Genomic DNA, 27,746 nt, shown 5'->3' with positions numbered 1-27,746 from the left:
GATAAGTGGGAGGCGGGGGGCGGGAGGACTCGCGAGGGCGCGCGGGGTCGGAGGCGGTGAGGACGTAGATGAGGCTCGCGCGGGAGGCGAGGTGTATTTGGGGGATCGTGGCAGGCCCGGAGGAGAGACTGAAGAAGTAAGCGACCGGATGATGGATCATATCCTCCCGTCACCAAGGGTCTCTGCCCCTCTCGCCCCGGACCAGAGAGAATTCATGATCCCACGAGTCCAGCACAGATCCATCGCCCGGCGCCTCCCCGCCGTGACTGCCCCCATCATCCGTCGCCAACAATATTCCCTTTTTTCGTCCGTCCCTCCGACGCCGGATCCGCTACCACATATCGCGATTCGCGTTCCGCCTCCACCCATCACCTCCTTCCCCCCACGCCCTCGCACCAGCACTCCAGCCTGAGCTGACGCGAAAATCCCTGCGCAGCCCCCCAGGGCAGGTCTCGCTTCCGGCAAGAAGGCAGTATGCTCTCGCCCTTCGGGGCAGGAGAAGAACGGGGGCGTGACAGGCCTGAAACAGGATCGTGCCCGACTATTTTCGCGCATTTCCGCCCACTTCTCTCCACTCCGCCAGCACATCGGGCCAAGGCCAGCGTGTGACGCCCCCGCGTCATACGCAGCTTTCGTCCAGCACCGCTCCCCTGCGAGACTCAAAAAGCCTGCAGAATTGCGGGCGCTGGAACGGCATCGTGGAGCGGCGGCCCGCGCTGCCGTCTCCAATTGCATCCACACTCGCTCGGATATCTGGGCCACCCCCCGCGCGCCTCGGGCGACCCGCGCTGCCTCTCGCGCTGCGAACTGCCTCCCACCTGCCGGAATGAGATCCCAGCGCGGGGAAGCGGAAGGCGGAAGCTGAGGGCGCAGAGAACAGAACGTTCGACGGCGGGGCGCTGGGGGGCGTGCTGGGTGCGAACGACGCATACAGGACCGAGTGCGTCACGACTCTGTCGCGTCGCGCGCGTAGAATTCCGCTCCCCCGCGCCTTCTGTGCCCTCGTCCGTCGTCGGCTGCGTCTGCCGTTCCGTCCTCGCCGCGTCACAGGAGCCGCGCACCTCCCCGGGGGCAGGCCCAGTACGCATCCCGGACGAGGGGGGAACGTGGAGGGCGCGTCGGGCAGGCGCTGAGCTAAGCCCCCGATCCCGCGCGGGCTTCGAGCTCGCGCTGGCCCTCCAAGTTCCAACGTCGGACGGGTTGCCGCGTCGGGCAGCACGCGGCCGCCTTTCCTTCCCGCGAACTCCTCCACGACGCGCCTTCCATGTGCCCCGAGGCCGAGCTCGAGCCCGTTTCGCTCGCCCCCAGTTTGTCGACGTTCGTGCTTCGTCATCGAGACGCAGGCACGCGCCGCGGGGACGGGGAACGGACGATGGAACTCGACTCGACGCACGGACTCACAGGTGCCTGGATCGATCGGCCTGACGCCGTCTGTGCTGCGCTCCGTCTTTTCTCGACCTCTCGTCTTGTTCGAAGGGCCCGTTCCTCCCACTGCTCTCCTGCCGCGGCAAACGCGGCCATCAGGTCCTATCGGAGGCAAAACCTGCGGGCCTCCCGTGCGAGCTCTAACCCCTCCGTCCACTCAAATCTGGCCAATCCCGTGACAGCTACGGAGGCTGATGTGCCTTGCATTCCAGCGCACCCGTCCGCTGGGTCGCCGTCACGCCCCCCAGTCGTCGTCTGCGCATATGTATATGTAGCCAGTCGTCGCCCCTCCAGCGCTCACGCTGCGGCTGCGAGCCACGCAGGAGAAGTCGTCACGTTGTGTGGGCGTCCGTCGTGGTGCACAGAGCTGAGAGCTCGGCTCGCGAGCACTCTCGCAGCTTCCATTTGCGCACACCCCGACGCCTGGATGTCACGCCCAGACTCCAGAGTCCCGGCCCGCCGCACGACCGACTCACCCAGCCTCGAGGCTACCGATGCCGGCGCCTCGGATTCGAACTAGCCCCAAAGCCGCTCATATTTCCGCTCCCCGACCCGGAGGTTTCTGCACGCCCCTCCGGACGGCTCGTATCTCGTTCGTGAATCGTCTCTGCTCCCCGTCCTGTGAGAGATGTCTTATCGACGTCAGGCGCCCGCCGGGGAACCGTCATTGCGAAGAAGCTCAACAACGTCTTCGTTTGCGTGGGCTTCCACAGCACCCGACTCCGCGATGGAGATGCTCCGGTGAGCACGTGGGTCCCGTTGTTTGCACGCTGTGGGAGTACTTGCAGTACGCTGCGTTCAGGAATCAGCGGCCCTCTCGCACTGGCGCAGCAGACCCCTAAGCTCGCATCTACCCACGCCGTGTTCATGGGATGCATGGAGCTGGCGGTGCACGCCGTTTCTGGTGCACGTTGTAATTGCGGCCGTGGGCACGAGAGCACCCGAGCATATGCCCTTCCGGCCGTCTCGTATCGATGCCACGCGAGTGAGAATGCCACGTGCGGCACCTCCTCCGATGCAGATCGCCTCGGGCGTCTCGTGCGCGATTGCGGCGTTGGCGTGTTGGGCAAGACCCGTGCGCGACATCAGGGGGTGGCAGTATAACAGTATAAGCAGCAGCGGAGAACGGAGCGAGGCGAGCTCGTCCCCGGGGTGTCCGACGGGCATCAACCTGCCTGGCTGCTCGCATCTCGTGGGCCCAGCGTCGCCATCAACGCACGCAGTGGCTGCTGCGAAGGCTCCCGGAGGTCGCTTGCGAACCCTCGGGGCCAGAGGCGTTTGGGCCCCTCGCAGGCGGTGTCACGTACCGCCACGAGCCCCTCGAGAGATTGCCCCGCTTTGGTGTCTATCTCGACATATCATGATGGGCCCTCGACCGTTCAGACACAAATATTCAAATTCGCCCGTCACATCACACCGTGCGAGAGGGCTAGAGGGAGGTCACACCCAGCCGGGGCGGCGTGCGAACGCGGCGGCGCCGAGCCCGGCCGAGAGGCGATCCGCGTCGCGGGGCGAGCGTGACCTTGCTTGCCTTAGACGCGGTTCCAGCGAGGGCTTCTGACCCGGTCCCTCCGCGCAGTGGACAGACGCCCCGCTCGCGCTCACTCCGGTGCGTCTGCACTTCAAATACGCCATGATTTGGGTCGCTGATCATCAGAGGACAGAGGACTAGCCCTGAGGCATGGGTGCCAAGTGGTGAGCTCGGAGCACGCCCCGAACCAGTCCACACGATGGGTGAGGAGACGGAGATGGAGTCCCGCTCTCGTTCTTGCCTTTGCGGCGTCTCTTCGCTGAACTTTGAACCTTGTGCTTGAAGCTTCGTGAAGACGACAACCGACAGGCCTAGGTCCGCGGATTCAGCGACTGAGCCTCCGATCTCAGAGCAGCCTTCCCATCACCTCCGATACTGCTGCCACGATCGGTCAGCCCGCCATACCCGCCAGACGCTCACCGCCTCCGCCCCGGCGCGCCGGACGTGCTCTCGCTCCCAGCCGGCGTGGTGCAACGCCTGTGGGTGAGGACGGCGAGGATCGTCGGGCCTTGGCAATACCACGCTACGCTACTGTCGTAGCGGGGCAATTGGCAATGCGCCCCGTGCCTCCACGCCCCGTTCGCCACGCTAGCCTCCGCAGGCTCCGGAGCCCAGGCGATTGCCGCACGGCAGTGCTGCTCTTTCAAACGCGGAACGTCCAGAGGATTTGACCATGTGGACGAGGGGTGATCACCTGTGCGCGTCCTGTCCGTGTGCGTGTTTTTTCCCTTTTCTTAACTTTGCAGAATAAGCAGCCTGACCCGTGCGGCGCAGCGATAGCAGGGCGGCTCTGGCCCTGGCCGCTCAACCTCCTTCGGCCGTTCCCTGAGGACGCCGCGGACGCTCAAGACGTTTATTCAGCCCCGTCTCGTACTCCCCCCAGCGGAGGGGCGCTGCGGCTCTCGGCACACAGCGGCGGCAAGAAAAGGCAGCCAGGGCGCTGTGGCACGAAATGATGTCGTCGCCGCCGTCCCTGGCGAGATCTCAGCCTGACACACCCCGACCCGCCCTTCCTTGCCACGCCACGACCCGACGCAACCCCGGCCCCACCAGCGCCCATGCCACCGACGCCGTCGCGTCTGCCGGCGGAGACCTGGGCTCCCTCCCGTCCTCGCCGCACGCTCGAGTGCGGTCGCAGTGGTCGTACAGGGTCCGGGGCCCGCTGCAACGACGACGACGAGAGCAATCGACGAGCCCGCCTCGCCGCGGGGCCCTCTTCGCCCCCGCCCTCGCCGTCGCACGTCCAGGCTGATGGAAACCACCGCACCCCCCGCACGTGGCGAGCTACAGCCACCGCTCGGGTCCGCGAGGGAAGGGGCGGGGGGCGGGGGGCACGGTTCGGGCACCGCCGCTGCAGGATGCGGATCGCTGCAGGCGTGCTTCTCGAGGAGCGGCGGGCGGGGAAGCGGAGGAGGCGGCGGGCGGCGGGCAGGCTGGCGTCGCCCGCTTCCATACACGGCGGGGAGCCGCGGTGGAATGGACGACGGGGACGGCGTCGCGAGGGTGCGTCTCGAACGTTTGAACTGACCCTCCGCCTTCGAGAAAGAGAAAGGGCCACCATCGGCACCCAGCGCCGCATGCACGCCCGCACGCCCGCGCCAACGGTCGTCCGAATCGCGCAATCGGCCTTCCTGCCCCCGGGGCGAACGTCCTCACCGCCGCCGCCCTCTGGTGCACTCGTCCGCGCATTTTCGCACTGACGAACTGCGTGAGCATGCTGTTCTGCGCTCTCTCTTCTCTTCGTTGATACCTGACGGGATGGCACAGCGGCAGGCCATCTCCACTCTCCCTCCTTCGCCGGTGCAGCCAGCGCCACGACCCCGCCGCATGTGAACGTGGTTAGTATCCCCTCTTGCGAACAACGAACCCAAACTGACCTTAGATTCTACCCTACCGTCTGCGACTGCGTTCCTGCCACAGTTGAGACGAGACACACTCCGAGTTGCGTGGTACCTGGCGCCACGCCCCGCACGCCCTTCGCTCTGTCCGTGACAACTCCACGGTATACAGCCGCACGCGCCCACACTCACCCACCCACTCCCTCGCACTCGCAGCCTCGCCGGCACGCGAGTCGCGGCGCCAGGCAGTGCGCCCGATCCTCGAGCCGCCGGGCTTCCCGCCGTGGCACCGGAAACTCTCAAACCTCGTCACTGGTGCCGTTGATCAACTTATCACACCCCTCCGTCTTCCACAACTCCCGACTCCGTCCCAAACCCCACGCATCTCGATGGTCACACAAGAAGAATCCCGCCCGAACCCGCCGTTCCAACTCCGACGGGCGGGGGCCCAGCGGGACGCGGGGCGTTACGAGCACAGGAAGAGGAGATGCCCCCCGGACGCTGATGCGCACGCACACAAACATACGGAATCGCGCATCGGCATGCCCGCCCGGTCCTCGTGTGTGTACGTAGCGTGGGCGCACCTGCGAAGTCGCGCTCAATATCGTCCGCGCGGATATTCAAAATCAGCCCTCGGGGCCAGGGTCGCGCCGGAGGGAACGTGGCCCCGGGAACACGCGCGGCCAGCGCCACATTGTTGTTGTGCTTGGGGTTCGGGGGTCGGCTGTGCGAGAAGACGAGGGGCACGGCCGGCGCTCAGTCGGTATCAATGTGCGCCCCCTTGTTTCACGGAAAGGTGTGTCGAGCGGACGGTGCTCCCTGAAGATGTGGTTGGGCTTCTGACGTGCGCACGCGAAGGAGACAGTCGCTTGCGCTGTGGCTCCCGGTGATGCTTGCCAACAGGAGATGGCGGGCGTCGCGTCGCGTGTTATCCGCCTATTTCGTCCGATCCACCCAAACGATAACATAGCCTTCGGCGAATCGAGCATGGCTCTCGCCTCTGTCGTGACACCGGAGAAGGAGTTCGATTCTACTCAGCCTTCGCAAAGAACAAGAACAAGACCTCCTTTCCCGTTCGAAGCACGGGCGCACACACAGAACCAGAGCACCACCTGGCGTCGACCCTGTGGAGACAACTTACGGCCCCCGCGCTCACATGCCCCACGGTGCGCATCGCAGTACGGATTCAGCACGCGCTGTCCCTCGCTCACCGTCCCTCTTGTCTCACGCAGACAATCCCCGGTGAGACTTCCACCGCCCCTCACGGACTCGGTCGCGCCCTCGACCGGAAGCACCTTCCTCCGGTAGCACGATGCTGAGGACGCACACCAAGCCTCCGCCAGCCAACGGAGAAGGGAGCCCCAGCTCAAGCTGTTCTGAAACGGGGGCACAGGACTCAGAGGCCTGGCCAGATGTTAATCCGCGGTGGGCTGGACGCGAATTTCCACTCGGTCCTAGCCCCTCCGCCGTCGCGCCGCGGATCCCTCCGGCTCGCTCGGACGCAGGCATCGCGGCCGCAACATCACCGCTAATGAAGCCTCTCCGGTCGCGCGATCGATCCGTCATCGCTCCCTCGACGGCCCTCGCCTTTTCTCTGCAGCGCTGAATATAGCCTTGAGAGGGTGCAGCGGCGGCAGTGTTCTAGGCTCACGACAGACACAGCCACGCTGCAAACGCACATTCCCCTCTAGCCACGTAGCCTCTAGCACGCTAGCACTGCGCCGCACCGCACGTTCACTCTATTTCGTTCTCAACGTGGTAGTGCGTGCTGCACAGCGACGCAAGTTACCCCGTCGTCGAACCCCGCCCCGTCCGGCGCCTCGGCCCTCCGACCGTCCCTCACGTACCTAGTGCCCACGCGGAACACCTCGCGCGCTCCCGCGCCAGCGGCCGCCCACAGAGCTCCCCGGGCCTTCTCCAGGTCCATCTCGCCGTCCTCCCTCGCCCCTTCGCGAGCGTCTGCTCCGTTCCGCACGTTCTCACAGTGGTCCGCCGTCGTGCAATTCCAAAACCAGCGACTGGACGAGGCGTGACATGAGATAAGAACCGCTGCGCACAGCCGTCTGTGGCGACGTCAGATCTGTTCAGCGTTCCACACACACACGTACGAACCCTGCAGCGCAGCGCAGCTTACCGTGCGGAGCCCCCGTGGACCAGGAGGAGTGGGGACCACCGCTGAGAGGACCTCCGCATGCCGTAAGAAGAAGACGCACCAATCCGACGGGCGGCTTTCCTCCGATCTGCGTCGGCATTCGCATGCTCACAGACGCCCGCACGCCTGCACTCGCGGCGACGGCCGACTCGGCTTCGCGAAACTCGGTACTTACGCAAGTGCTAGTGGCACCAGCACGATCACGCCGTGCGTGCGTCGCGCAACATCCATCGCCGAGCTGCGTCCGCGCACGGTGAGGGTTCGTGCGCACTCGCGTTGGTGGGCGCGGGCGCCGAAGACGATCTCGAAGGCCTCCCCGGGATCGCTCCCGCCCCGTATGGACGACACGCTCTTCGCGGTGTGGGCGTTTGGGAACGCGGAGGGGCGCAGGGCCAATGGGCTCGCTCCGTCTGAAGACGAGGACGAGCGGAGATGCCGTCGCGCCGAGGCCCTGGAGAAGACTCGACCGCTCGTTGAGTCGAGCTGAGGCAAATACAAGGACGAGCGGGACGTTCGAGCGATGCGTGCCGCACACACAGGTTCGCCCCGTTCGTGCGTCTGCTTCCGTCCGCGAGCACTGAAGTACTGAATGCAGACACCAGGATGAAGCGGATATCGCAGCGTGACGCCGCTCCTTACGACCGCGCGGCTCCGACAGCCCCCGAGCCAGGGGGCTCTGCGAACGCCTTCGCTCTTTCAGGCCCGCCGTCACGACACGGACCGCACGGCGAGTGTTCCCATCGCAGGCGTCTTCTGCCCTCCGCGTTCGGCTGTCCGATATCGCCTGCTCATGACGTGTGATCCAGGCCTGCTTCAACGACTTGATGCTGTGACTCCGTTAGCCTCCGAGCACCTCCGGCGGGCACTCCCTCCGGATGGCGATGGTGGATACATAGACCCCACCGGTGTTGCGACCGTCATCGTTTCATCCGTTCTAGCGCGAAACCTTCACTCGATGTTTGTCAACAGCCTCTCGATTGGCGGGCAGTCAAAACGTGACATCTCCTATCAGCAACGTCCCGCTGGGCGACCCACAAACGTACGTGGCTGGGCTCATAAGGGAAGGTCTTTCGTGGCATCTAAAACTGGAGCCCCCTGACGCTCTGAGGACTTTAGAGATCGGTGCCACCAGCAACACTGCCAGCCCGTGAGTCGGGTCGTGACAACCCTGGTACGCCTGCACGTACTGTCCCATTTCGACCAAAAGTTCATCGATTGTCGGCATGACCAAAATTCCGATCTTCAAATTGGCAAAAGGAATCGTTTGCGATGCTTGGACCAAATGTTCACGCCCCTCCGACGTGACGCGTGACATGAACATTGGGTCGAAATGAGACAGTATAGCCTTCATTCACTCACTCGCCATCCCCCACCAGGAACCCGCGGCATTCGCGCAACTTGCTCGCCGCCGCCACCATCAAAATCGCGAGGGGGCGGTGCCACTAGCCCGCTTTCGAGGTGAAACCGTCTTCATTCTCGCGCGCTGACGCCCGTAGCCGCCGGGACGTTGAGTGGCGACGTCCGGATTAGGTATCCCTCGCCACCGTCTCCGGTGCGATCAGAGCCGGTGGCTGCCGATCGTGACGGGGATCTAGGCTTCATTTTGGCTCAAGCTGGCTCGCTCCCGTTCGCCTTTGTCTCTGATCCATCGACGCAACGTTATACAGCCCGGGCAGATATCTCATACGCCTAAACCGTGAGCCTAGCTCGCAGGAACATGGATATTTGGAATGCCTTAGAACGCCAAGCACACATGCCGCCGGGAAGGCAGCAAGGAGCGATCGTAATTGATGTGCGCCCGGCGGCGCGGAGGTGGTGTCCCTCGAGACTCATGCGCTCCTTGACATCGCACAACTGATCACTTGGCCCGGAATTCGGCAGCATGTTTTATGCGTTTTTGTCGGATGCCCCTGTCGGCAAGCCCCGCTCGCTCGCCGGCGGCCCAGCCCTGATTTACATCTGGGTCAGATCCCGAGATGGCTTCAAACGAGCACACGAGTTGGCGAACGTGCATACGAGCCTTTAGCATCGTAACCCTCGCAACACACCCATACGCGACGTGACCCTCCAAGTCGTTATTCTCCCCTCAGACTGCAATCTCGATTCGGTTGGATCCCGCCAAGTTCCTGGCTCTGGCATCTCGACTCGTTCTCGAGGAAGAGGACAGCCGGCCCGCGGCCCGCCATCACGCAGTCAAGCTACGACGATCGCATGGTCCGCGCTGGACCTGCTCGACAATGTATCCTATTCCGCAAGGCCCTCCTCGAGGCCCGGACACGTGCATGATGGTGCGGTTGTGTTTCGGACCACATAGCAGACTCCGCTAATCTCACCTCCGAACTACACGCAGCTGACGGAACGAAGATGTGGGAGTGGGCTCAGCAATTCAAACTGCGCTCAATAACCATGATTTCACTGCGTCCTAGTAGCACCCCGTCGTCGCCCCACTGACGAACCACTTGCACCCTCTCCCACCCGCATGAACGCTGACCCACCACGTACCACGCCTTGCATTCGAGGACGCGGTGTCTGTTGGCACCGGTAACTCATGCCTCAAGCGGCGACCCTGTAGCTTCCCTCCCTCCAAACTAGCGACGTCGGCGCACCACAGTGCTGTCTTGCGCTCCCGAGCGAGCCCTTCGCGTCGTCGGGGACTGCCTCCGAGCTCCGCTGCCGCATGAGCGCGCGTGTATTTCATGTGGAGGTGACCGCGTGCACGGAATCATCATTGACACATCCTTTGTAGACGGGAATACTTTGGTCACCGACGCTATCCAGACCGACATTTTGTATGGTGTCAAAAGATTGCAAGATGGTTCAACCGAGAGCCGATGGCTACTGGAGCGCGGTGAGGCTCTGGACTCGCCCTTCCGGCTTCCACCAGACAGCGCACTCACCTCATCGTGCAGATCGTTTAAGAGACCCTGTTTGCCGGCAGCATGGGAGCGCGACCCAAATGCATCTCCCTCCGTCGCCCCTCCAAGAGGCCGGCAACGCCCGTAGGACGCCTCTCGCACACACACCTGCGCCCCGCCCCGCCCATCGTAACTGCGCCGGACGCCGCGTAGTACGGTGCTACCCGTAGAACACCTGAAAAACTTCAAGGACTGCGGCCTCCTTCACAGACAGCCGCCACGCTCCCTTTCACGAGGACGAGGACGACTCATCTCCGCGACTAAGATCCGTACCGCCTGGAAGTTTGTTGGAAGATGACGACAAAAGATCGTCCACGGTCTCGCACTCGGGTATCTCGGCACCTCCCGTGCGATGCGCAATTTGCAACGTCGGCAGAGTTTTTTTTTTTTTTGCGTTCATCTCTCGCTCGCTGTTGCTCCTTACCAAACTTTGAACAGGATGGACGAGAGCACAGGTGCGTACGATGATCAAACTTGGGCTCGACAGTCCGCATTTCAACATCGCTGACCGACGCACATGCGTCAGATGCGGCGGTGACGCTTTCCCTCGGGGTAAAGGAAAAGCCATGACAAACAGTTGCCGGCGTGTCATCCGTCATTAGCATCTCACGTTCTTCGTCCCCGTGAACACCGACAGCGCTCGGCCATCGCTCGTTGATCACCAACGCATCCAACAAAGTCACCGAGCGCGAGACGTCCGAGCACGCTCCACGTTGCACGGTCATCACAGGCAGTGCTCCCTCACTGGCGGGTGCTTTTTGAACAGATCTCATCTCGTTCGCATCCCGTCAACCTACCCTAACAAGTAAGTAAGGCAGTCACTAGTTCAAACTGGTTCAGCATGTGGCGGATGCTGATCGCTCGATGCCAAATGCAGTACCGTATCCCGTTCCCTCACCATCTCGGGGATTCTCGGCAGCTAACGTGCGACGGCTCACGCCACACTAGAAGCTCCCCCCGACGACGCTGCGTGTGGCTAGCCTCTCCGCGGCAGCTCGGGCCACCATCAGCCGTATGTCCGAGGCGATCTGTCATCACTACCGTCGTCCCACCGCGCGTGACGCCTCGTGGCCTTGGGAACTTCCCCCGGAACCCCGCGCTGTCCATCACGATGGGTGGGTGGGTTGGCCTGGGAGACCTGAAGGCCTGACAGGTGGCACTCTGATTGAGTTCGGTAACTTGGATGGTTTTTTTATACGACGGCATTGCGCTCGTCGCCCGAAGCTGTGAAATCGCGGTGGTCGTGGGCTTGTCTGGTCGGGGCCTGGAGGGCTTCTGACGAGCTGCGCTCGGAGTAAGTCGCCGGTCGGCACCGTTGACTCATTCGAGCGACAGCGCAGGGAACGTAGTTCTTTTCTATTTGTGTGGAAGGCAGCGTACACGGGAATAGAACCAAAAGGCGCTTCCTGATAAGTACAGATGAAGGAAAACCTTAAAGGGGGCTCGGCAGGGGGTCGGTCAGGGCAAGGTCGCCGTGACCAAGTATGCGTGCAGCCCCCTAATGCCCCCGCGCGGTCCATGCACACGCCGACCACCGAAGCCGAGGTCGTACAACGTCCGCGCGCCACCCCAGACCACACCCAGAGTCGCAGCGCGCACCGCTCGCGTCCTCGAACCGTGAGAGCGCCCGTGGTGGTCGGAGGCGGGCCCTGTGTCCACGACCGAGTTCCATTCCCGGCCGCGCGAGCCTTCGCGAGCCTCGCGCCGATTAGGACGCAGGAGGGGATCCGCGCAGGCGCGTGTGCCGCTCGCCGTCCTCGCACCGACGCCGTCCATAAGTAATCGAAGCTGGCCCGCGGGAGAACCAGCGGCTCCGAGCCCGCGCGTCGAAGAGGAAGCCCGAAGAAGGACTGACTGGGCGCTCGTTCTCCCGGCGTCTCGCCGTGGGACGCCGCCGTGGACGACTGTCCAGCGCCCCCCCCCGCACAGACGTACGTGGATGCATGGACACCCTCGGGGACGCGTTACGTGCCCGGGGGGCGAACTCTGAAGCTTCAGCGAGCACCTCCAGCGGGCTCCCATCGGACGCGCGGGGGCCCCGCCCACGCGATTGCCCCGGCGGGCTCGACGGGGACCCATAGCGCCCACGTAGCATCGAGCGTCGAGGCTGAGTTCACCCGAACGGCGCAGGCGCACGACGCACGCACGCAGCCTCCACGCCTGCCTGCGCCGTGCCCCGGTGGGAGCGTACGAGACGGCCCGATGCCAGACAAGGTCTGCACGCCCGGTGGCCCGGTGCCTGGCACCCGGAGGGGCGCGCAAGTTCGCGCACGAGGCGGCGGATAAAGCCCCCCATGAACGACACGGGCAGCTGGCGCGCGATCGTCCCCCACACTTCCGCCTCCCCGGGGGGACACAGAGCTCGCGGTGGACCCTGGCGCTCGCGTCCTATGGGCGCCAGCGCGAGGGCCCGCGCGCAATATACGGACGCGGTTCGGATAGTAGGAGCGTGGGGTACGTGGACGCGCCTCGGGGACCCCACGCGGGGGATGGCGGACAGACGGAGCACAAAGAGGTGCGGGTTCGAGGATGGGAGCGGGGACGCACCTGACCGCGACGCGAAGCTTGCAGCCGCCCTTCCCGCAGCCGACCGGGCACTTGGGGACGCACCGGGGGTCTGCGCGCAAACGCCGACGGCGGCGGCGTCGTCCGTCGACCGCTGCCCTCGTCGCGAGGCTGGAGCGGAGGAGAAGGGCGAGGGGCAGAACGATGAGACAAGGGACGGCCGAGGGTGCGAAGGGTCGCGCAGCGAGGCCGGGCGCTGGAGAAGGTTGTGTCGGCGATGGCAGCGTCGTCGTCTTCGTCTTCGTCCTGAATCTTCCTCGCGGCCTCCGGCCAGTCGATGCCTCCTGATGCAGATGCCGATGGCCCCGATGCGTCCACTTCTGGGCGCTCGTCGCTGGCCGCGGCAGTAGATGGCCGCACGGACGGACGCGGACGGGGTGTGCGCGACGTTCCCGAGTCTCGCTTGTGCCGATCGACGAGCAAGGAGTAGCCTCGACGTAGCCTTCTCGGGCCCTGTCCACCCTCGTAACACGCACGCTCGAGAGACACCGGGCGTTCCGGGTTCCATCTGCGGGTGGTGTACTCATTGGTCGTCGAAGTGCGCACCGTAAGGGTCTCCGCAGCACCAGGCCTGACTTTGCGCGTGTGGGTGCCGCGCCCCCACTCTTCCATTGTCCTATCGCGTGCGATCGCATCCACCTGACGCGCCTCGTGCCGGCCTTCAAAGCTTCAGGCTTGGAGGCGGGCCCCTCCCTCGCGAGCGGCCGCCATCTACGCTCGCGGGTGCGTTCGGACTCCGCACGGGGGGAGCTCGCGGAGTCAGCCCAGGCCCGCCGCGGCGAGGGGGGTGCTGATCTGACGTGGGCCGGATGACGATGACGATCGCCGGGCTGCTGATGGGGCCCGCTGGCGGGCGTGCGGGGTGGAGGAAGAGCGGAGTTGGGCAAGAGCGCATCGAAAGAAGTCGGTACAAAGACATGTCAGCTCAAACGACGGGTGGTGGCGCAGGCTAGGGCGAACGCACTGACCGCGCGGCCGTCTCGCAGCCTGAGCCAGCCTGAGCCGGTTAGATATACCCCCCTTCTCCGCGCGTGCCCGCCCCCCCCGCCGCCCGTCCCTCCTCCGACCCATCAAGGCCTTTGTCCCGGTATCATCCCAACAGTCCGCCTCCGTGACCGCCGCGGGCTTTGAATTTCGAAAGCAGACGTTCGACGCGTTCTAGCGTGCGTCGTGCCCGCTCCTTCGTCCGTCCTAGGCTTCTTCCTCCCACCGGGCCGGTCCAGGATACCCAGTCCTGTAGACAGCGATGACGACCGAGCGAGGGCGGGGCGGGGCGCGTGTCGTGCCTCCCGCCAACTACCCTAGGTGCGCCTTCTCCGCCGCGTCCTTCGCCCGCTTCCGCTTCTCTCCTCTGCCAACGCGTCGCAGGCGAGCCCCCCACGCGTGCGCCCCACGTGTGCGCGAGCACCCCCGTCTTCGTCTTCGTCTTCGTGTCCGGCCTTCGCCGTGCGCAAGCCGTCGTCGGGGTGCGCGCCGGCCCCAGTCCTCGCCGGGGGCTTCCCTCGCTCCGTCGTCCTGGTCGTGCCAACGTCCAACCGTCCCATTTTCCACGTCCGCGTCCGCCTGCTCTACGCTCGAACTCGTGAACCCCGCGCACGCGCACGTGCACCCATCACGTCCAAGGCTGGATTCTGGAACCGCGGTTCGCGGGAGGGCGGCGCGGTGGGGGAGGCTTCGGGTGAGCCCGGGTGCGTCGGCGGTCGTGCCGGGAGGGGCCCGCGTGGAGGGCAGCTGCGAGCGAAGGCGGCGTCGGGGCTCGGGGCGGGGGGCGGAGAAGGCGCGATAGGGCCGGGCGGGCGTGGGAGTCGAAGCCGAAGAGAAGCCGTCCTGCCTGCGTGCGCGGTGCGCGGTGCGTGGTGCGTCGCCACCCCGCCGCCCAATGGACGCGCGCGCGAGGGCGTGTGCGCGCGCCCGTCGGGAGCTGGACGGGGTGGGACGAGAGGGCCGGGTGTGCTGGGGTGGGTGGTGGTGCGGTGCATGGTGGACGGCTGTTCATGGGGGAGCAAGCGTATGATTCGGTACCGGACAGCGGCGGACTGACTGACGAATACAGGCGAGATGGGAATAAACGACGCGGACGGGAACGGACGACGACGACGGGCCCGGGCGGGCGCACGGCATGCAGACTTGGGGGTTTTGTATCTGGGAGAGAGGCGACGCGTGGACGCATGGACGATGGTGACGTAGAGGCGTGGGTAGTGGGCTCGAGGCTGGGGTTATCATACACGTTACTGGACGGGGACGACTGCAATGGTTCTGATGAGCATAGGCGAGAGCAGCAGCAAAACCATACTGATGTGATAGCGAGCTGAGCGCGGGTGGGGTGCGTGCGTGCACGAAAGCAGGGCAAGGGGTGGGAGCGCGAAGCAGCGATCTCGCATGCGAGATTGCGCGGTCGAGAAGGTTGGACTTGGGAAGCTGGTGCGGTGCAGCCGTGGGCTGCGTGGGTTCCAGTAGAAGGAGTGCTTGGGGGGAGGCGCTGCGCAATGTCGCTGCGCGGCAGGTGGCCGAGTGGGTCCGGGTGCGCTGCGTCGCGAAGAAGGTGGATGAGACTGGGGGCGTGCCGGAGGAGTGAGAGATGTCCCGGATAGAGCTTGCCTTGACCGGATCGAGGACGACGGGCGCGGAACGTTGGACGGGCGTGCCGAGCTCGACTTCCTCCTGGTCCCCGACGACGCCCTCCGCCCACCGCGCCCCGCCTACACGAGCAGGAGGAGCCCCGCGCTGCCCTCGCGCATGATCTCCCGCCAGTCGACGGGCGTCGCGCGCCCCTGCCGCCGCTCCTCGTCGCGCCGGTCCCAGACGTTCTTCATGAGGCGCATCACCTCCGCGATGTTCCCGACGCTCTCCTGCTGCTGTCGCTCGAGCATGTGCAGCAGGAACGTCCGCTGCCGCTGGTCGTCCGTCAGGCACCCGCAGATGCAGATCCCGAACACCACCGAGCGCACCACCGACCGGTGCACGCTCGGCGCCTCGGGCACCTCCCGCAGCGCGTCGATCGTCTCCCCCACCGCGCCCATGATCTCCGGGCAGGCCGGGTAGTCGCCCGAGAGCACCGTGTGCAGGTAGACCTTGGCCGACGCCCGGAAGATGCTGTTCGTCAGCCGCCGCCGCTGCGCGACGTCCCCGCCGCCCTCCCCGGCCCCGGCCCCGCGCGCGTTGTGGAGGTGCGACTGCAGCGCGTGCGGCCCGTACGTCCCCGGCTGGAGCGGCACCGCCGGGTTCGCGGGCGTGTTGAGCGCGAGGTAGCGCTCCTCGATCGCCTGCCCGCGGTGGACGAGCTCGGGGTACGAGAGCCGGCCGCGGCGGAGCATGAGCGCCTTCCAGTGCGCGAGGTTCGAGATCTCCGCGATCGCGAGCACCACCCCGTTCTCGCAGCCCATCACGGGCAGCATCGACGTCTCGGGCGCGGCGCCCCCGCCCGCGAGCGCGTCCCCGATGTACGCGCCCGCGAAGAGCGCGCGGTACGTCTCCAGGAAGCGCGGCACCTGCTGCGTCGTCACCGACGCCAGCACGTCGAACCACATCGTCGTCTTGATGATGAACCGCGTCGACTCGGCGCACTGCCGGAGCGCCTCCTCGGGCCCGTAGAAGCGCGGGTCGTTGAGGATGTTCTGCACGTACTGGCTCGCGATCCCGAGCCAGACCTCCCAGTTCCCGCGCCCGCCGGAGAAGAGGAAGGAGGAGACGATGTGCAGGCCCGCCATCGCGTCGCCCTCGTTGTACGGCCGTTCGACGAGCATCGTGTCCTGGATGTGCTGGTAGATCGAGTGCACCGCCGACTGGTCCGCCCGCGACATCGTGGTGAGGTGCAGCGCGGAGAGCATGCATGCCGCTTCTCGCGCCGACTGCGAGGAATGGATGAGGTTGGCCATGAAGTTGGTGATCGACGAGTCCGCGAGGAGGTACTGTATTGGAAGGACATTGTGGAAGTAATGTCGCAGTAGATGGTCTTGATAAGTCGACGCGGAAAGCCCGTACCCGTTCACGACTGTGGGTATGTGCCCTCCGTCTGGACTTAGACTGGGCTGGTCCACATCCTCATCCGCGAAGCTCGTGTTGTACGACAGCCCCAACGAAGAGTGCGGGTGGTTGTAGAATCCGACCGCGGCCGACTGGTCCGAAGGGAGGTAGGCTGGTGTTGATATTGAAGGGATCATGGCTGTCGAGATTGACGAGACGGCGGTCGAGTGATATGCAGCACCATCGCGATGAGGCCCTGCCAACAGAGGAGGGCATTAATCATGATACATTCATAATACACTAATAACGGTACTGGGCCTTACAGGACGAGGAAGCGGAAACTATGGATGTAGGGGATTGTATCATAGGAGGGTGAGGGTGAGGCTGGGGCGGGGCGGGAGCAGGGGGATACAACATGTCGTTCACGTTCGGCAGCATCTGCGGGCGATTCATCCCGGGGTCGTGAGCCGCCAGCTCAGAAATGCCAGGCTGGTGCCAGTCTGCGAAAGTTCACTACCACACCACCGGGATGAAATTGGAATGGTACATACTCTGACCGTAGTGCTGTTGATCAGGGGGAGGGGGCTGCATCGTCGGGTAGTGGGGGGCGGGGGCGCGCTCGAACGACGTGTTCATGCCGTTGTGCGGAGGCCGCTGCTGGCCCTCGCTCGACGTGGCGGACAGGGTGGGGGTGGGAGGGCTAGAGGGCGACGTGTGGAGATGGTCGACGAGGACGAGGACTTGGGGGTCCTGCTCCGTCGTGCGGGGACCAGAGCCGGAGTGGCCCTTTATCATGCCCTGGGAGGCGAGGAAGGTCTTGATCTTGTCGCGCAGCTCGGTGACGCTGTTGTTCTCCTGGGGAAGACCGAGACCATGAGCCTCCGCACATGGCCGACGGGCGGACCGCGCAAGAAGAAAGACGCACCCTCATCCAGTCTGGCCGCTTCGCACCGAATCCAAGACACTGGAGGCGGAGGCGGACGCACGTCTGGCACGCGCCTTCTTCGTTGGGCTGCTCATCGCACTTCTGCAGGAGGCGGAGATAGGGGTAGGTGAAGGGGGCGCGGGAGAGGGAGGGGAAGTAACGGGCGTCAGAGACCAGAGGAGGATGATGAGCGCCTCGTCGACGAACCTTCCTTCGAATCCTGCAGGTGTAGCAGCCCGACTTAGCACGAACGGCGCCTTTTGGCTTGGGCGCTCCGGGCTTCTTTTGGGATCGGGCCTGCTGCGAGACAGAGGAGACGGCTTTGCGAGGACTGGAGGGAACGTCGGGCATGCTTGGAGAGGGCTGGGTGTGCGTAGAGTACAGAATTGGGGTAGGGGAGGAGGGACAGTCTCCGACGGCGGGGTGTGGTGGGCGGTTGTTGGGGGAAGCGAGGGGCAGAGCACTTATGTACTCTAGGGCGCCGGGCACACCGTGCGAAATCCGCGTCTTGTTGATTTCCTTTATTTACGATCTCTTATCCCAAGGACCCCGGACAGCCCGCCTGCTTTGTTTGCGCGCCTGCTGCTATTGGTCCACGCACACCGCCATGACCCGCCATCACGTAAACGCCCGGGCGTATTTTTGCCTTCCGAGCGCACCTGGAGGAGCTGGCCCTGCCTGCTTGGCGCACAGTGCGCGGCGGGGTTGTTCTCTCCGGGCTCGAGCCTCTCGCTGGTCCCGTTGGGGACGGGGGACGAGGGAGGGAACGGACAGGGCGGGGACGGGAGAGGGAGGCGCCGAAGAATGGAAGGAGCGCCCTCAAACTCTCTCGCGCCAGAATGGCAGGCGAAGCCCGCGACGAGGGTCGACAGGCGCCCTCGTGCCCGCCCGGGGCGGCGGTCACAAGGGATCCCGATAGCGCATAGCCGCCGAGATCGGATTTTGTGTCATTTGTTTTCGCTCAGGTACCTGCGCAGCCGCCCGAGGCCGCGTTCTAGGCTGCCGGCGTCCCTTCCGTGTCCGCCTTCGCTCCCTCGACGGACGCCCGCCCATTCTGCCCCCGCGAGCGCGTCGATGAACGCCGGACTCTCCCCCTTCCTCCTCCTCCTCCCGCGCGCCTCCAGCACCCTCCAGCCCTAGCAGCCGCCCGCGGCGACCCAACTGCCCCCGAGCGTCCACCCGAGTCGTACCCAGTACGCGCCCAGAGCCAGCACGCGCACCCCCTCCGCCAGCCCGCATCCACTTGCGAGCCGTCTCGAGCCACCTTACGTGGGCAGCGACGTGCAGATTGCGCCGAGCGCGTCCCAATGACGGCACCCGCGTGCCCCAACTGCACGGGCGCAGCGGACTCGGGCGCTCGCGAAGCTGGAACCCTCTCCACCCAGCGAATCCGCATGGAAGGGCGCTTACCTAATTCTCCTCCTCCGCTCGGATCCATCGCTCGGACGTGATCGCGGCCGGCGCCCAATTCCGAATCGTCCGTACGCCCACTTGTCAGGGACATGTCGCGCTATGTCGCCATCCCCACCTGCCCCACCTCCACACATCCGGCGCCTCGACCCCCGGTGCGCGCCATCAGCTATATGTCCGTCGCCTTCCCAGTCTGCACCGCGCAGCTGCGCTGCGATTCACTTCGTGGCCGATGTTTCAGCCTCGCCTGCTCACACAAGCAATTCAAGTCGCCGTTGCTCCCCCAACGTCGGTAAATACCCACAGCTTCCGCTACAGGCAGCATGCCCGTATGCTATCGTACATCTCTTGTTTCATCGTCGCCTGCCTCGCCACACCTCCGCTATCGCTCCCACGTTCCCAGAACAGCCTGCAGCGCCCCAGCAGCACGCGAGGGCAGCAGCATCCACCTCGACGCGCTCGAGATGCTGGTCTGAGGACCACAGCCGTGCACGCGCCCATGCGCGCTGGGCGCGGCCAGATCCCGCCAGCGCCCCCGATCGAGACTCTGCGTGGGCACGACGCGGGATGCCGTCCCAGCTGCCCGATGCACCGCATCGCTATCTGCCCCCACCCCGCGACGCAGACCGCGGCGGGCCCGAGGCGACCGCCAGCGCCCACGGCGCGCCCCTCGCCCACTCGACCGCCCCGCCCGCCCTCCACCCCCGCATACGCGCTCAGTGAGATTGCCGTTCAGATTGGCCTTCCGCAGGGCCGCCCGCCCCCGCGCTCGTGGCCCCGAGGCCTCCAGAGCCGCTGCCTGCCGGTGGTGGTGGACTGCTGCCATTGCTCAGGCTCAGCCGGCGGACGATCGAGTCGCGGCGGCGTTGGATGGAGCCCGCGGCGGTGCCGAGGGTGTTTTGACCGGCGGGGGAGGTTGACATCGACGACCCATGCGGCGGCGACGGGCTCACGTCCGGCTCGCCAGGGACAGCGCCTTGGCCGGATCGACGAGCGATGAGTGCACGGATCGCGCTTAGCCACTTGATCTCCTCTTCTTCGCTCGGCGCGCACAGCAGCAACGTCCGCTTCGTCGTCACCACCTTGAACGTGTGCGCGCCCGCAGCTTCGGCCCCGTCGGGGACCGTGGCCGATAACGGCGGTGATTGCGCTGTGGATGCGACGCCGCTGGGATGGCTACGATTTGGGGGAAGTCGGTATTCCAACGCGTCGATGACGAGCGACAATGCGATCTGACGATGCGGCTTCGAGTCCTGTGTGGGGAACGCCGCTCGTCAGTCCCCACGTTCATTGCTCGCGAATCGGGCGGGACTGCGCACTCACCATATGGGTCCGAGAATAGACAAGCTTCTCGCCACTAAGAACGAACCATCGCTTGTGCCAATTGTGTCGCCTGGAGCCGCACTTCAAGAGGTAGCCTGATAGTACCGGCTTCGACGGAGAAGGAGATTCCCCCATGGAAAGCCCGGGCGACATGGGGAAAGAGCGTGGAGTGTTGGGATTAGGAGAGGCGTCCTCCGAGTCCGAGGAAGTCAATTGATGATTTGTTTGCGGCGAGCGTGATGGAGAAGACGAGAGATTAGAAGGTTGGTGGAAATGGGTAGTGTTTGTGGGCGTAGTTGGTATTGGGATAGGCTGCGTCAATGAGTTTCGTGTCGAAGTCGAGATGAGGGCAACCCGGGTGTCGTTGATAGCAGCGACCCAGTCCCATACTTCGGGTGTCGTTTCGGCCTGGAGGTAGAAAGTTCGAGTGGGTGATACAAGACCGAAAACATTGGTGTGCTTCTTCAGCACAATAGGTGTGCACGAGTGGACTTCGGAGAGGTCAAGTAGGCGCAGGAGTTTGTATTCGGCATTCGTCTTGTAGAACGCGAGATGCGCAGGACGCAGCACGAACCACCGCTTCTTCCACGTCTGACAGACGAAAGCGTTACGACGCGCCAAGATCACAGCCGCGGTCAAAGTCCGGGCAAGTGCGAACGCCGTGGGGAGCGGGTTCATTAAGGACGGAGAACGCAGACTGGAGCGCGAACACGCACCTTTCTCCGTTCACCCTTCTTCCACAAATATCCCGCCTTGATCACGGTCTCATCGTGGGATCCCCGTTGTATTCCCAACATATCCGACGTGCGCCAACCACCGTCCTCGTCATCGTCGTCTTCCTCGGATTCTTCGCCGCCGCTGTGTGACCTCCGTTCGGCGATGGATGTGAGAGGGGGTTGCAGCATTGCGGGACCGAGCAGACCTCCGCTCATACTGGCGGTGGCCGCGGGAGAGGGTGCGATGACATCAGGGGAGAGTGCGGAATCAGAGTCGTATTCCGTGCCGGGCGGCGGTAGCGAGGGTTTCTACACGGAAGAGAAGAGCGTCAGCACAAACAAAAATGATTAAGCATCTGGAGGACAGCGCGCAGCGACAGCATACAGCCACTCGCCGCTGCTGGCGGCTCACAGAGACTGGGGCACATACTCTGGTGGGGGGCTTGACGGCGCTATGAACAGAAAGCTTGCGCGTAACCTCTTGGTGCGTCGGTGGCGGGGCAGAGCGTGTGGAGGTCATGGTGGTCACCGTCGACAGCCGCGAGGAAGAGGCGTGCACCGCGTGCTGAACAGCAGGGGGAGGGTTCGGGAGAGCCAGGTTCGTCGTCGCCCAGATCACCTTCGCGAATGATTAGCCTGGCGGCGGAGCTGGCTGAGTTGAGTCATCTTGCAGAGAAGCGCCTGAATATTAGAACTCAGTAGAACCCCGACCGGCACTTCTACTCCACTCCGCCCATGGGCGCAAGATAGCCGCCCATAATCGGTCAGTGTCGCCGATGCCCGCTTGCTCGCCTGTGCCTTCGTCCATGTAATCGTCCATGTAATATCCTCAGCATTGTCCTCGCCACCCTAGACATTCCGGTATAGAAATGCATTATCGGATGATATGCCCCGATTGTGAATGGCCGTGCGTACCACTTTACGAGTCTGTGAGACCCGAGGCGGTTCAACAACTTGTACATCATTGGGACTCACAATTGGTACCATTACCCTATGGCCAGCTGCCCAGCACGATTGGGGGAAAGAATTCACTCGACCCAAGTAAGCCATCTTTGTGACCGTACATCTGGAAATTTGCTCTGCTCATGATGCTGCCAACGTGGCCACAGACAACGGGTTTTCACAAGCGAAACAATCAACTATAGGATCGTCGCCTTAGGTGCATCATTTCCCGACCTAATCGCCCGCATGTTTGGAGTGATGACATCGTCGAGGGAGATGGTGCGCAATTTCAGCCATTGACTGCCTTCCACACATATCTGGTTAGCCGGCATGACTATGACCCCCTTCTCCCCAGCCGGAAATCTTCAACATGCCCTTCGAAGCAGGCTTTCTTCGCACCCCGTTTCTGGTTTGCTCAGCCTTCGGTCGGCCTCCACCGCATGGCCCCATCGCCGCGCATTCTTTCGCTTGCTCATCGAGAGCTTATCGCGCCCAATATGTCTTCCGTCGGATCCTCCAACAGCGCCCATCCTCCGACTGGCCAGCCCGCTCTCGATTCCTCCGATGGACCGGGATGAACGCCAGCTATTCTCTCCACCAGTGCCAACCTTCTGACGGTCGCCTGATGGTATCTGCCCCTGCCCGCTGCGCCGTCGCAGGCCACCACGAGTTATCTCATCTGCAATTCAAGCGCGCCCTCTGGCACTCTTCCTGCCGTTGACGCTCTGTGGTTCACCGAGGTCGAGCGTTCGCCTCCACCGAGGCCGTTCAGCGAGGCCTCCCCTCCAGACGACCGCCCACGACCGCGCCTGGGACCCATGTTCGACAGCGCCCAGTCGCATGGTCGATAGAGCACGCTTGCGCCGATCTGTCCCAACGGAGCGCCCCAACTCTATAACCTTGTCTCCCGCGCTGAGCTCGATATGCTCGCACCGCGGAGCCCGACTGTACAAGGGTGCTCTCACCCTATTCTCCTCAGCCACGCTCCTACAGATGCTCGTACGGCACCCGACAAGCTGTGAAGACTCGAGTCTGTTGTTCCCATTATGTCGAGCGACATTCCCGCCGCGCTGCTCCCGGACGACACAGCGCCACCGACCGGCGACAGACAGCAGACGACCGGACCCTGCGTCCCTCCAAGCCTACCACCTCCGGAACCGGCACCCCGCACTCCCACCTCCTTCCCTGCTCCGAGGCCCAGCATGTCACCATACCCGCTTCCCCACCAAGTTCCAGGACATACGCAAACCGGCCCACCCTTCCCGGGGTTCCTTCTGCAGCCGCCCTGCCCATCCACTGGACGCGATCCTCGTGCCCAGAGCGCCTTCCACGCAGTCAGGCGCCAGAAGGTTCTGTCACCGCGGCAGGATCGTCCATGCGCCAAGCTGCCTTCTTCCCGATACCAGCGTCCTCTCTCAATTCCCCCCTGGCGGGCGAGGCGCGGGGGGTGTGCACCTCCGCGACGTGCGTCGCGCACGCTCCAAGAAGCAACACGCCCACCCGGCGTGGGCTCGCGCGGGCTCATACACGGGCCCAGGCCAGGCCCGCGGAGGTGGCAGATAGATGGCTACGTCAGGAGTCGGCGTCCAGGGAGCACAGGCACCGCCCTTGGCCGTCGTACTTGCACAGAACCAACGTATGTATGGTCCGACCTCCCTCCCTCTTCGGGCTCCTTGAGTCCTTGCTCCGGTGCCTAATCAACATTCGTTTTCGCATCGTTCGCCGCATTTGTCCACCCGCCTCCTCGCAATCCGTCTACGCTCACAGCCCGGTGGTCAAGTGTCCGCCAGCCGTGTGTGCAGCCTAGGATCGCGTGCCGTGTCCCGTGCGCGCGGGGAGGCAGGTCCCCGCGCGCGCCTGCCACGTGCACGCCCCGTGCTCGGGGAAGCGTGCACCGCCATGCGGTTCGAGGAGAGCAGGATTCCCGCTCCGGAAAGATTCCGCGACCGGGGGAAGGAGGACGCCCGACACGCCGTTGGCCGCCTTGCAGGTGGCACGGGGAGGGTCTACGGGTCTGCGTACGGCCGCAGAGGGGGGCCCGGGGGCGCCAGTCTGCACGAAGCACAAACCTTGAGCGTGAGTGCGACGGAGCACACTGGCGCGGCGCTCTCATTCACACGCAGACGCGGGACCACAGCATGCCAGACAACCTCCGTGCAGGGCAGGGTGTCTGGAGGTCTTCCGATGACCTTCGCGTCTATCTATTCCGGAGTTGTGTCATGTGCGCTAGCCTGCCCCTCCAACCCGCATCCGTACGAAGTCGAGTCTATACAAGCTCTCGGAAGGATCTACGCAACCCCTTCAGTCAGCGAGCCCTCGACATCGTCCATGACACGCTCGGCGCACTCGGCACTGGCGCGAGGCCCTCCCCGCACCCTTCTCTTCCCTCTCTGTCGCCGCACGTACACGGAATATACAACCCCCTCTGCCGCCGTTCGCGGATCCAGAGGCAGCCGCGCGGGCCCACAACGGGCGTGTCCGAGAACCAAGGTAGACGGAACGACACTTCGAGCTTGCCTCGTGGGCTGCGAAACACATCGGAGTCGACGTTTGCCCGAATGGAACGTGAGTACTTGAGTATGAAAGCTCTCAGCGCGCCGTCCTTCAAGTCTCAAGGCTCGTGATGCAATTACTCACTTCAACCTTCGGCGCCGAGGCGATCCCCCACGTCGCCGAGGCCATATCGTCTTGCTGACGCCGTCGCACTCGCACATAGCATCTATCAATTTGTCGTCCTGACGCACAATTCACAATCAATGACCTCCCCCAGCGCGGGCATGACCACCTCGCCCGCGGCGCTAGGACGACGTCCTCGCGCATCGGACTCCAACGCCGACACCCTCCGCCCCAGGCGCACCGGCACCCGCGCGCAGGACTGGGGACTGTCGTAAACGCCGCCGCCGGCGTCAGACGCGCGCTCCGACTTCGCGCCAGAATCGGGCGAAGGACGTGGTTCGAAATCGCAGCAAGCGACTTCGCGGCGCTAGGGTCGCTGCTGTGCCGGCGAGCCGCCCGTTCAGGAGAATGGGGAGAAGGGGATCCAGAACCCGCCGGGGCTTCGCGTTCGGACTCGGGGTAGGTGCTAGCGCGGTGCGCCCGGTTGGGGCGCTGCGCGCGTAGTGAGTTCAAAGCCTGGGCTGGACAATGTCTTCGCGTGAGGCGGTGCGCGCGGTGTGATTCACAGGGAGAGTCCGTACGTGGGTTCGTGGGGACAGTCATCGGTTGTACGATAGCACGAGGCGAGGCTGCGGACTACCGCTGGGTACGATCGTACGGGTCTTCTGCCTTCCGTGCGCTCTCGGAACCGCGCCCGAGATCAGAAAAAGGTCGTCTCTCCGTGAGGCTGAATGGGGCTCATCTCTGCTCTGCGACGATATTAGTGCTCACTGCATCGGGTGTTGTGTGCGGGCAACGCACCCAGCCTGTGAAACAGCAGCCGGACCGGAGATCGGGTGTGATGTGAGCGTACTGGGCCCAGCGCGGAAAACCACCTCGCCGGGCGGGCGCGCTTGATCGCAGTCTCTGCGCGAGGCGTTTCGGGCGAGTGGCGCCGCAACTCAGTTGCCACTTTGTCGTCGGGTGGGGACTCTCGTCGGAATGTTATTCTTCTGTCGGCGTGGCCGTGCGGGGTGGGAACTTCACAAACCCATGGAGGTGGCATGTCGACCGAATGCTGAGAGGCAGTGGACTCAGCCGAACAGCGCCGCGTGCTGCGTACCCATAGATATTGGCCAGTCGCCGACTCCGACGTCGCTGCCTGTCCATCGCGTGTTGGCCCTGTGGAACAGCTCGTCAGCGCTGAATAGGACGACGAACACATGCACCTCCGCATTCCAAGCAAAGGTGATCATCTCCCAATGAAATACGGACGAAAACTCGCCGGAAGACATGGGACAGTGCGAAATAACGCTGACCCATGCCAGATGTGGTTTGCATCGGACGCGTGGCCGCAAATAAGCATCGTCATGGCGCCTGGATACGGCCGGCCAGAGTGGCGCGCCCTCATGCCGGACGCGCGGCACTCTGAGCCGCTGAACGAGCCCTGCCCGTCCGAGTGGTGGCTCGGGTCCCGCGCACGATAAGTGCGGCGCCTTGAGCCCCGACTGGATGATTCTGACTCGCGAGGGTGCTCGGAGCCGGAGTTCGGCGTTGATGACGCGGGCGCCGACGCGGCGGTTTAGTCATGCACTCGCACAAGTGAGTACCGGCCTTCGCGGATGAGTCAGGCGTCGGGTGCGCATGGTGGACCAAATTGCTGCTGATGATGATGATGATGTATTCGTGCCAGTGCTGTAAGTATCTTCGTAGAGCTAAGTACGAGCTTACTCAGAGACGGCGGGTATCCCGCATTCGGTAAACTGTAACGGGGCCACGGCCTAAGCTAGTGTGTGGCGGGACCAAATTGCTGCGAGGGATTGCACCCAGCGACCTAGCCGTTCAAGAAAATATTGGGTTGAAACGCTGGGATCAGCATCGGGGCTTGCTGTCATGCTGGACAATCGGCGACACACGGTGCAGGCCTGGAGAGAAGACTCGGCTTACTCAGACATCTGGCGGCGCTGCGTTACGCTGACACATCGCAGACGCACTCTGGCGATTCAGAGGTGAGAATATTGATACGAGTCAGCGCGCACACCATGTCGAAGCAGTTGACTTGCCTGCCAATCGCCGGCCGCGCAAGTACACCCCAAGTGCTGACGATCGAATATCCCCGGCGTTCCCGAACATTCTCTGGTGCGATGTCCGACATACTGAATGCGCCGCGCATCAGCGAGAATACGAGGAGGTTCACGAACCGGGTGCACGATGACGCGGATGCCTGCGCATCGGGTCGGGTCGGGGCTGTGACTCGCGTGTTCGGAAGAATCGGACGCGCTTGAGCTGCCTGGGCCTAGTGCCTACTGAGTACTTGAGTAGCCGCTGCGGTGGCTCGGGCCCGTATGTACGCGCGCAGGCCGGCGCGTCGTCTGCACGCGAGTGCGGAGTCGGAGGCCGGTCGCTAGAAGTGTTTCGAAAAGGGGCCCGTGAGAGTACAAGCAGAAAATTTGCAAGTGGGACGGCCGACGAAAGCAAATGCCGTCGGCGAGGGTGAGAAGGAAGAGTGCTCAGCTGGAAGCGCCGATGGTACTGACAGGCAGAGACGCCAGAACATCGTCATCGACATCGCGCTCGTCGTGGGACCTGGTGCAGAGCGCGCGCTCGTCGTGGCTCGTGGCGAGGGGGATTTTGCCTCCGCGCGCGCCTGCCCTCTTGCGACCTGGACGGGCGCTCGCGGTCGCTGGCGGCGCCGTCGGTCCTCGGATCGTGGAGAGTGTATCTGAGCGCTCTGAGCGCTCGCCCTCGCGCGGCGCCGCTGAGTTGCAAAACGGGATCGCGCGCCGTATCGCGCCCGACGGACGAGCAAGCGAGATCTGCTGGTGAGACAAGGTCGGAGCTCATGCACTCATGGTCTCTTGCGTCGGAATAGGTTCGAATTGTGTGACCTGGACACTTTTTGCCACTGAAGTCGACGCGGACTTCACAGGCAGGGATAGTGGAGGCACGCCCACGGGAGTAGGTGAGCGGTGGGGGTACGCATGGTGGGACAAAAACATCGAGGGCGGTCGTTGGGTTGAAGTTTTGAAGATTGAACGTGACGAGAACATGGGAGAGGTCGTGCGGTAGGTTGCGTCGGCAGCCCGGCCCGGCCCGAGTGACGTCGTGGTCTCGGACTCGCTGTCCCCTCTGCGCTCGTGCTTGAGCGAGCGCAGAGGAGCTCGAGGGCAGCGCGGCGGAATCTGTGTGCGAGATCGCGCTGGGGTCGGCTGCGAGCGGGCGCGGCTCGTGAGATCGCTGCCATCGATGGGCTGCTTCAGCCTCGCGGGACCTCCCGCGCCGCGCGCCCCTCGAGCCTCGACCACCCCTGTAACCGTTGCCCCAGTGCGCCTGCTGATCGTTATCGCCCTACCCCATCCCCCATTCCCGTGCGTTCACCGTTGTTGACCTTGGCTCTTCCCTCGTCCTTGACCGCAGCCACCACCTCTGCCCCATCACCGTCCACC

The 27,746-nt window shown here is 64.2% G+C and overlaps 2 protein-coding genes across 2 annotated transcripts; both read right to left on the bottom strand.

Annotated features, from left to right (window-relative positions):
- Positions 1-15,125: 15,125 nt before the first annotated feature.
- On the bottom strand, positions 15,126-17,665 carry BXZ73DRAFT_38384 (fungal-specific transcription factor domain-containing protein; the record flags this gene model as incomplete). Its single annotated transcript, XM_048018179.1, has 5 exons — positions 15,126-15,560; positions 15,642-16,645; positions 16,941-17,244; positions 17,315-17,416; positions 17,522-17,665. 5 exons carry the CDS (start codon positions 17,663-17,665, stop codon positions 15,126-15,128), a joined length of 1,989 nt encoding a protein of 662 aa, XP_047883013.1.
- Positions 17,666-19,440: 1,775 nt separating this feature from the next.
- BXZ73DRAFT_39047 (PH-domain-containing protein) lies at positions 19,441-21,283 on the bottom strand (the record flags this gene model as incomplete). The annotated part of the gene is made up of 4 exons (XM_048018305.1): positions 19,441-19,977; positions 20,048-20,638; positions 20,764-21,072; positions 21,194-21,283. The coding sequence occupies 4 exons, from the start codon at positions 21,281-21,283 to the stop codon at positions 19,441-19,443; spliced, it is 1,527 nt and encodes a 508-aa protein (XP_047883012.1).
- Between the last annotated feature and the right edge of the window lie 6,463 nt (positions 21,284-27,746).

The sequence above is a fragment of the Epithele typhae genome (assembly GCF_022376455.1).
Source record: "Epithele typhae strain CBS 203.58 chromosome Unknown BXZ73scaffold_2, whole genome shotgun sequence".
Taxonomy (NCBI): Eukaryota; Fungi; Basidiomycota; class Agaricomycetes; order Polyporales; family Epitheliaceae; genus Epithele; species Epithele typhae.
This window is presented reverse-complemented; position numbering and strand designations above follow the sequence as displayed.